Raw genomic sequence first — 9,680 nt, forward strand, 5'->3', positions numbered from 1 at the left:
CAAAATCAACCAAAAAATTGATTGTGAAACTCACTTTTCAAGCAATTTTCATCATGTTTGTCTTTTTGTTTATTTAACATTAATTGTGTTCCATAGTTTTCATATAGGTGAATTTAATGAGAAAAATTTCACATTTTAAATCAGTCAAGAAAGAATTTAATATTATGTCCCAAAAATGAAAATATCAGTATTTCAAAAAGGATAAAAGTGTTGTAAAAACCATTACTTAAGGAACCATTTTACAAAAAGAGATTGAATTATAACCTAAAATAAAGTACCACATGAGTAATTTAGCTTATTAATTTCTCATATCTATGCTAGTAATCACCATTGCTGCTCATCATCGTGACATCTGGACAACTACTCGAGAAAGCTGGTATCACATTCGGACCAGCATCCTTCTAAACATTGTTATGCAAGTTTTTTCACCTATTCTGCTTTAAGATATCATTCATCTCATTTGTAACCTTTAGGTTACCTTGCTTAGAATGTAACCAACATTTGAGGGATTCAAGGTTTACACTAGCAACCCAATCAACAAATAGGTAAGTAACTATCCTTTCCACTGACAAATCAAGGAACATGTAAGGGAACAACGTCAGAGATCAGAAGATAACACTTCTGATGTAGTTCTTTCGCACCTATCCTTTGAGGAAGCCCAACAATATAGCATTATTCCACTAGTGGATCCAACTAAAAAGAAGATAATCGTTGCGGTGGAGTACTCTTGACAGCTCCTATTCTTTGAGGAGGCCACACAACATGGGTAACCCTTCCCCGAATTAGGGCCAAAGGAATCTGCAAACATATTTACCAGGTTACACCAAAATTAAATGAAAAATCATTAGCCATTAGACCATTACCCACATTACAGCATAAACAAAGTCAACAACAACAAATCAGTAAATATTTTCTGTCAAATGTAGCATTCCTAACAACTTAGCATAGAGTAGATGCTGCACATGGAAATTAAAACAATAAAAACAACAAAGCCTTATCCCACTGAGTGAGGTAGGCTACAAGAATTGCACAACTTCATTTGGCTCAGTTAATGACCAAAGTTTTGCACATGAAAATTAATTTTTTAAAAAAATTGTTTAGTAATTGACTGATATATTAATAGCCGCCTAGATGTATCAAAAGACACAGCTACTACGCAAGTTGAAACAAGCGGAATGTAAATTAGTAAGTTGATCTGGTGGTGAACCAACAACAAATGGCATTTTGCTTGAATACAATAAGCAATGCAACCTAATGATGGTGAATTAATCAGAAAACTTCTAGTCTCTATTGGTTTGAAATAAGACAACAAAATCACAATAGATGATAGATGTTCATTCCTTTTCTAGCAATAGAAGCCTAACTGGTCAAGTTTTGCCTGTTAATTATTATGAACCGTGATTTATCTTTTGCCCATCTGTGACTGAAATCTTGAGTTTTTTCTAAGAATATAATACTAAAGTATGATTGGGGAGAAGTCCTCATAACCAACTTCAATTCTATATCCTCAACCAACCAGACTACTAAAATGGTAAACATGTCGAAAGTTGGCCACCCAATTCTCATTTTAAGCATTATCCCTTGACATGGGACTTGTTTTTCTTACTTCATTTTTCACATCATAAGAGAAGCATGCCAGAAACTTGGTGATAATGGCAACTTACTGGTCCAAATGAATTTGAATCCAAGCTAGAAGCGGTGTTGTCTCCTTCAACCCAACAATGTCCTAATGGAATCTGAATCACATCATTGTTATGATGAGTGCCAAACCATTCACCAGGTAATGCAGCTATTCTCTTTACGTGTGTCTCCTTGTGATTTAGAGGGGAGCTACAGAAGTTTCAAAATGGCAATTACAACTTCCAAAAACAGCAATTTAGGTCTCAATTATAAATTCTGATAAAACACAAATTATCCTATTAGTATAGTTCAAGATCGTAAATTAGCATCATTGTGAGCAAGAGCTAACCAATGAATATAAGTTACATAACAAGAGTTCATTAATGTTTATAAGCCAGATAGTATATATTCACACAATGAACCATCCACTGCCAATAACTTCTACTGAGATGCAATATTAATCCAAAGACATGCTAGTTCACCAGGCTCTACAGCCACCAGCTAAATTATCTTCCAGACATCATATAAAAAAGGAAAATATGGCATATAAATGCAAATTTAATTCTTAAAGTAAAGAGTACAATACTTGGTAAAGGATGGACAAAAATATTACCGAAAGACCACCACATCGCCATGTGAAAACTTGTAATTCCTAAGGCAAAATTTCTCAACCAAAACATAGTCATCTGCAGTATAATTAATGGTCAAACAACAAAATCTACAATTTTAAAGTATTTTTTTCTTATGAACCCCTTAAGCAAGAAAAATACCAAAAACATCTCCCATATGAGAACCAGCTTTAGGATTAAATGTGGGAGACATAGATCCGCCTCGAACTGGAATAACTGTCACAAAATGATCAGTCACAGTCACAGTGACGATCCCGGCTGTGATGAATTTTTTAGTACAGTTCCATAGAAAACTGCTTGTCCCCATGTGTTTAGGTGCACTTCTATATCAAACATCAACTGTCTGCACAACCATAGGAAAAGGGCAACTGAAAGTCAAACACAATAAAAAATTACAAACTACCAGCAAATATTGTAGCACAATTTCAAATTCCAAAAAAGAATCAATCATTAACAAGAAATTTTACACACAAAAACCATGCAAGCAAGCATACAAGAAATTGTTTTCAGGAATGCTGAGGTAAATTCTGATATAATTCTTGATACTGTTATGTTCAGGGCTTGGACGTGGATGACTGCAAAAGTGAAAGGTTTTAAGTACTACTTTATACAGTGGATACAAGGTATAGGAGCATGCATTCAAGCACTGATTTATTAAGGGTTATGGGCATAATAAATATATGGTCATCCTGATGGTGATTTGGTTCAAATTAAATTGGTTGGGTCTATGCAGTAAGATGAAGGGGGTATGTTGGCAAAATGGTTAATAAGCTCTGTGGCAAATGACACACGACTACATGATATTTTCTGCGTGGTAGCTTTGAATTGTACAAACTTTGATGAGGGGAAGGGGTAGTTACTGGACGTATGTGGACATTCTAGGCTCTTCTGTTTTAGCTAGTTGGACCATGCTGTGTATTTATGTGTTCAAGGCGTATAAATACATATTAACCTATGGCTTGTTGATTATGCTGGGTTGCTTTTAGCAACTTTTTTTGTACTTGTACTTGGGTCTTATACCCGTTTTATTATGTTCTTTTCCAATCCAAAAAAAAAAAAAAACACCAATTTACTCAAACAACAAGAAAACCTAAGTTCAACTATTCCAGAAGAGAATAGTTATCAGTTCAACATATTTTCAATGCCAAACCAATCCACCAAATTGACAAATTTCCAGAGTACTAAAGCTTAGAGGTGCACATTTCATTGCTTCTACATGTAACTATTTTGTATGATTGCTAACCCCGTGAAATGTGATCCAATGGACCCAAATAGAGGCCTTGCAGTGTAGGAAGAACATAGAGCATGTTCATCAACTGGGCATTCTGAAAATGCCAAATTGAAAGGTTCCAGTTGAAAGTGGCTACATTTATACTTTGTACACGCGAGAAAACAAACAAGATAGACTTAGACATTTGATCAAACACCTTGCGAGCATATACAAAAGGGCAAGTATCAAAGAACAAAACAAATTTTCATCGACATTAGTGATAGACTTGAACATATCAAGATATGGGTACGCTCAGAATAGAAGAGGGAGATTTAATTACTGGAATGGTGTTGTGAGTTAACAGTGACGTGAGAGTTCAGAGGTTTTCTTGATCCCCTTTCACGTCGCAGTCATCAACTTCTTCGGCAGAACGCTGACCTAATTCCAGATTTTGAGTTACCTTCTTCAAAGTCTTCAAGATTAGCTTTAGAATTCGACTCCAGAGAGGATTTTTTTCTCTCCCCAGTTGATGCAATTTTCCTAATTTAGTATTCGTTTAAGTAGATTGAAGACATTTAAAAAAAAGCTACTAATTTTTTAGGTACTTTTTGTAATTTTTTTTGTTTATTTATAATTATAAAAAATTGCTTTAAAAATTAGTTAGAAATTAGAAGTTCATTTATTTCATTTTTCTAATAAAAAATCTTTGATTATTTTTTCATTTATTTATTTACAAAAAATATGATTATTTTAAAAATTTACTTTGAATGCAATATAAAAAAGTTGAAATTATAACTATATTTTAAAATTAAATTTGGTTTTTACAACTATAACCATATAAAAACAACTTATTTTATAGAAAAGCTCTAAACTATAAACTACTTTTTTGTGTATTATCAAAATTCTTTTTTAATAATTTTAAATAAAAGGGCATTTATAAGAAGGAAACTCAGTAAAAAAAAACTAAAATTTGGAAATTTTAAAATAAGGAAATCAAGAAAAATAGAATTATAATTATTGATTAAAAAGCTAATTATTAAAGTTATGATGAAATACATGCCTGTAGATAATAAATTATATATTTTTTAAATCTCCATATTAATCTTTTACATAATTATACTTTTATGCTAAAAAAATCTGAAACAATAAATACATATGTATTTTATTTTATTTTGTCATGTATTTAGGCGTGATAAAGTATATTGGACAATGAACTTTTTAGGTTGATCTGTTTAACCTACAAACTTGAATGGTAAAAAATAGGTTGTAACGACTTATAAGTTGTAGATTATTATTGTTCTTATTATTTTGAAACTTGCATTGTAGGATGGACTTACTTATACTTAATCTTTGGTTAGAATTTCACTTCGTCTCTTTTTCTTTTTTTTAATTGTATTAAGATGGATTGGAAAATTGAAATAAATTGATATTTTTTGAAAATATTTCTTCTTCTTTCTTTTTTTGTTTTTTAAGATTTTAGCAAATCAACCCAACTTACTCCGCTAGTCCACTCTGCTTAAGGCAAGTTAAAGCCACCACAAGAAAGAAATAGCAAACAGAATAAGTCATTTTCCTTTATTTCAAGAAAAATTTCAAGAAAGAGTATTATTTTGCTTTATGTGGTTATAACAGTTGTAACAAATTTATGAAAATGAATAAGGAATTAAAGCTGACGTGCATGCTGTGTATCTCTAACGTCTTTAACACCTCATCTGTCCTTTATCAATTTCCATGTTGTTGGTTTAACATTTTTCTAGAGTTTCTTTCTTTCTTTTTGTTGCTTGAGTTGTTATCATAGATCAATCTCTTCGTTATATACTTATATTCCTAGCACCGTGCATAAATCAAAACCAAAAATGCAAAGCAACACAAGTGTATCAGCCATGAACAAGGAACACTGTTTGGACCTTCAATTAATTCCAATGAAAACGAGAATAATAGAATATTTTTTTCCAAACATACATAAAAAATTAATTAAATACCAAAACATACATATCTCTTGTTATTTACCAAAACACATATTTATTATCTACCGTGTAAATTCAGATTGGAAGGACCTGAATTTACACTGTATTTTTTTTCAAAATTTTTATAAAAACCTATTGAAAATTCAAATCCTTCAACCTGAATTATCAAAGTAAATTTTATTTATTTAAGAAACATTATATTATTTTTAAATCTATTAAAAAGTATTTTTTTTTTAAAAAAATCACATTGAGATGACCTAAATTCGAATCCTCCAACTCAAATTTACACTATAAATAGTAAACATGTATGTTTTGATAAATAAGGGGATATATATGTTTTGGTATTTAATTAATTTTTTATGCATGTTTGGGAAAAAAAATCAATAATATGGACTGTGATCACAAGGTAACATGTATTTACAAATGGATAAATTGCTGCACAAACTGAGAATCATAAAAAAAAAAAAAAAGAAATTTTATAAGTTTGAATGATCTTCTACTAATTGGCAATCACTGGTGGTGATGATATGACATGCTGAATATGGGGTCTGGCAGTGAGAGGCAAACTTTCTATGTACATAAATAGTCTTTTCAAATTCTCCTTGTTGATCGAAGCCAAGTCATTAATCTCACTGCTGCTAATGCAGATCCAAAGGTCATCAGAGTTCACTCTTTTGAGACTGTCTCGACAGAAAGGACAAGACTGAGATCTTGCATGCCTAAACCAATAGAAAAACCAAGAATCCTTGTTAGAAGTGAAAAACAAGCCATCAAACAAAAACAACAGATATAGTAGTAACAAATTTACTAGCTGATACAAAGTTTGGCCTTTGCCAGAAATTATGCACATTTTACACAAGAAAAAATTAGTGACGTGATGGATGAATGCAATTATTTGACTACAGAATGCTATATGATCTGGAACATACCACTGACAAGTATTGTAACAAAATGAGACACATTAGACAAGGCTTCCAGATTTCATGTTAGCTTTAGATAGAACCACAATAATTTGCCAACTCGTCGGATTGCAATGAGTATGACCCACATCAACCCTGCAGACAAGTGGCAGATTTTTTTTCAAATATTCAGTTCTATTCTAGGCCTTGATAAATACAATAGGTTTGCTTCTATTCATCAAGGCCTAGAGCATTTCACTCGAGTACTTTGGCATCAGTCATAATCATTACATTATGAATTTTTATAAATTAATATGTTACATTCATTTGTTTTTACTAGCCTAATTCCCATTTAGAGCCTGTGTTTGTATTGCTGTTAAATTTGTTGAGCGTGAATCTAATGTGAGACAAGGATTCATGTTTAACATGCCGCGGAAAGTGTAATCTATGTAAAACAAACATACCCTTAATCATTAAAATTATTCTGTACTAAAATGTTGTCTCAATTCACTCACCAGTCTTCATAGCATTTCATACACATTGAATGATTGCAGTTGGGCAATACAACCATGCTATTCATCTCCAAGCAAATACCACACTCTTCTTCTCTCTCCATGTCAATCTCAGGAAGCTTTCCTTTGCTTGTCAAATCTTTATGCTTATACTTAGTAGCACATAGATGTTTTTGTTTCCGGTCATCAACATCAGTGATTCCTCTGTGAAGTTGCAATAAAGAGGGAAACACCACACCTGTTATTATAGTCAGAGTGTAAAAGTAATCACATTTGGATTGTGAAGCTCTTTTCCAAAAGAAGTCAGGTAAAGATAATAAAGCTTATCATATGAATGCATTATGGCATCATTTCAACATGACTATTCGCTTACCATAGAATTCCTTCAGACTGGCTTTTCTTTCATAAATGGATATGGTTGTCTTCCCATCTTCATATGCCTGTAACAATCCATATATATATTAGAGTTTAATGATTATGCGTTGTTAGTATAAAAACTTTTACACTATCAATCAATCCACTTTTAAGATAGTTATTGTAAAAGTCAATGAGCTTATCATATGAGGTGATTTGTGATTAAATAACAGTGTAAAACTACTTTACACTATCAGTGCATAGCCTATCTTTTCTATGTATTATCCATTGGCAAGACAACAAAACAGTAACACTGGTTACACTTTGCGTCTTTTCTATGTAATGAAAATTATGTTTTAAAAGGGTATGTATTAACAAGCACATAGTGAAGAAGCATGGAATACACCTTGTATATAAGAATTCTGAGCAATCCTAAAGCTCCAGCAAGGTGACAGTCAGTCCACTTAACCAGAAAAAGGAAGAATTGAGCAGCTGGGCTGTAGGACAATCTCATTTGGAAGCAAGCACCAGCACTTGGATACTCAGAAGCTCTGATTCAAACCATATTTAGCACAAAGAATAGGTTTAAAACCTTCGATAATGATTCTTTTTTTCTTTGAATTTTTGGTTGAGAAAATTTCAATATCGAACGAAACAATGAAGAAAATGGACAGTCATGTAGATAAGCATTTAAAGTGGGCACATAAAAGATTCTTTATCTCATTTTGTTGTGCTAGTAGTAGAAGTCTACACTACAATAAGTGTTCAAACAAAAAAATTTGAAGGTTGGATCATCTCACAGCATTAAAATGCAAATAAAATTGGAAGCTAGGAGTGATACAGGCAAATTCAAGCATGTCTCATTGTCTTGTAGCCCAGTAATTTGCTATGCTTTTAAACGGCCCCATTCAAAAATTGAAAATTTTATTTGCTAATATAAAGTGAAAAATTTGAAGGGTATTTCAGCTAGGCACAAAAAGCACCATCATCATACAAAAATAAAATTTAAAAAGGAACAGTTTAGTTAACATGATTGCGCTCCTCTTTACAAAAAGAGGAGGGGACATTGCCACAAAGTCAGGCATCCCTGCCACCCTACAGGAAAACACCAAAAGAATTGAACTGCCCATTGCCCAATAACCTTCAAAATGAAAACTTTATTTTAAAAAGAGGCTCAATAAAAAAGAAAAAAACATAATTTCCTATTTTGTCTTCTCCACCTCAAGCGCACAATTCACTGGTCTTTACTCTTTAATTTACACCACCTTAAGCATAGGAGGAAATTATTATAAAAAGAAGAACAAAACCATGACATTGTAAGATGCAAGGATGAACAGAACCATAAACTATAATAAAAAAAAATAGAGTTTAAATCTAAATAGCTCCATACAAGATTGCAGCCATTATAAGTTATACAACCCACAAGTTTAGCATCCAAAAGGACCTCCAATTTAGCATCTTTTCTCCAAAAAGGCATATATTTGGGAAAAGGGTAGCAAACAAAGTAACGTAAATGGTAATACAACACAATCATAACCCAAAAGAAAACGTTGTTTGGGTTGAGAATGGAAAGAAAAAAAAAAGGAAGAAATTATATTAATTTACAGTGTGTTGGCAAACTGGATGTCAGCTTCAAGAGCTTTGAGTGAATCCTTGAAAGACTTGCGCATCTTTCCTTCTCCTTCTCCTCTCTTCTTCCTCCTTTTCAGGCCAAACCCCATTCACAAACAAACTCACAACAAAAAACTAATTACATGATAATAATAACAATAATAAACCCACAAACAAATCCCGTGACACCCTTTTTCTTCCTAGTCCTAGAACTATAGGAAATTAATACTATGTAAAACCCAACAACAAGTACCTCGTTTTACCCCTTCCTCGTACCAAACTAACCAGAAAAAAAAAAAAAAAAAAGTGAGCAGTTTCAGATGGAGAGAGAGAATGGGGAAAGTGAAAAAAGTGTTTGGCAGTTTAATTTGCTGGGTTTTCGCTTGAGCTACACGTAACTCGTTTCTTTTGTATTTGTAGTTTTGTACACTGTAGTTGTATACTGTACATGACCATAAAGTAGTAGATGTATCTCACGTCATCGTCGTGGATTTGAATTCTCTTACGTGACATTTCTCTCGTGTGAAATTCTAATCTTTAATTAAAATTAAAAAAGAGAAAATTTAAATATTATATAAAAAAAGATTTTAATGGTAAAGATTTTCACATTAGAGGTCCAAGTAAAAATTCCCATGAGAAAATCCATTTCCCAGGGTCATGAATATGTTTGAAATATTGCCCAAACAACACTATCATTTTTGTTGATTTTTTTTAAACATAAATAAAAAAATTATATACTCAAACATATAATTTTTCCCATTATTTAAAAAAAAAACATACAACTTTATGGTTGGAGGATCCGAATTTACAATGTGTTTTTTTTTTCAAAATCCCATTGAGAATTTAGGTCTCTTCAACACGAATTCTCAATGTGATTT

General features: G+C 32.1%; 2 protein-coding genes across 4 annotated transcripts; both read right to left on the reverse strand.

Annotated features, from left to right (window-relative positions):
* Positions 1-442: 442 nt before the first annotated feature.
* LOC100527429 (mitochondrial inner membrane protease subunit 2-like) lies at positions 443-4,012 on the reverse strand. 2 transcript variants are annotated; one of them, NM_001249028.3, is made up of 5 exons: positions 3,800-3,990; positions 2,391-2,592; positions 2,234-2,306; positions 1,665-1,830; positions 443-798 (listed from the first exon to the last, which is right to left on the reverse strand). In NM_001249028.3, exons 2-5 carry the CDS (start codon positions 2,554-2,556, stop codon positions 694-696), a joined length of 510 nt encoding a protein of 169 aa, NP_001235957.2. In that variant the 5' UTR covers positions 2,557-2,592; positions 3,800-3,990; the 3' UTR covers positions 443-693. The 2 variants fall into 2 exon arrangements, with proteins under 2 accessions (NP_001235957.2, XP_014625689.1); XM_014770203.3 differs by having other exon boundaries at positions 457-798; positions 2,391-2,617; positions 3,800-4,012.
* A 1,780-nt stretch (positions 4,013-5,792) lies between these two features.
* Positions 5,793-9,217, reverse strand: LOC100814293 (E3 ubiquitin-protein ligase AIRP2). Of its 2 annotated transcripts, XM_014771307.3 has the most exons (6): positions 8,797-9,217; positions 7,598-7,742; positions 7,211-7,277; positions 6,841-7,075; positions 6,356-6,481; positions 6,011-6,145 (listed from the first exon to the last, which is right to left on the reverse strand). In XM_014771307.3, exons 1-5 carry the CDS (start codon positions 8,910-8,912, stop codon positions 6,388-6,390), a joined length of 657 nt encoding a protein of 218 aa, XP_014626793.1. In that variant the 5' UTR covers positions 8,913-9,217; the 3' UTR covers positions 6,011-6,145; positions 6,356-6,387. The 2 variants fall into 2 exon arrangements, with proteins under 2 accessions (XP_003552240.1, XP_014626793.1); XM_003552192.5 differs by lacking the exon at positions 6,356-6,481 and having other exon boundaries at positions 5,793-6,145; positions 8,797-9,200.
* Positions 9,218-9,680: the final 463 nt, after the last annotated feature.

The sequence above is a fragment of the Glycine max genome, chromosome 18, assembly GCF_000004515.6.
Source record: "Glycine max cultivar Williams 82 chromosome 18, Glycine_max_v4.0, whole genome shotgun sequence".
Lineage (NCBI taxonomy): Eukaryota > Viridiplantae > Streptophyta > Magnoliopsida > Fabales > Fabaceae > Glycine > Glycine max.

Coding starts and splice junctions, on each gene's coding strand:
- LOC100527429 (NM_001249028.3), bottom strand. CDS start 2,556: ATGGGGACAAGCAGTTTTCTATGGAACTGTACTAAAAAATTCATCACA. Junction 2,307..2,390: donor TCATATGGGAGATGTTTTTG/GTATTTTTCTTG, acceptor ATTATACTGCAG/ATGACTATGTTTTGGTTGAG. Junction 799..1,664: donor ATTCAAATTCATTTGGACCA/GTAAGTTGCCAT, acceptor ATATGTTTGCAG/ATTCCTTTGGCCCTAATTCG.
- LOC100814293 (XM_003552192.5), bottom strand. CDS start 8,912: ATGGGGTTTGGCCTGAAAAGGAGGAAGAAGAGAGGAGAAGGAGAAGGA. Junction 7,743..8,796: donor ATCCAGTTTGCCAACACACT/GTAAATTAATAT, acceptor GGTTTGAATCAG/AGCTTCTGAGTATCCAAGTG. Junction 7,076..7,210: donor CAGTCTGAAGGAATTCTATG/GTAAGCGAATAG, acceptor CTATAATAACAG/GTGTGGTGTTTCCCTCTTTA.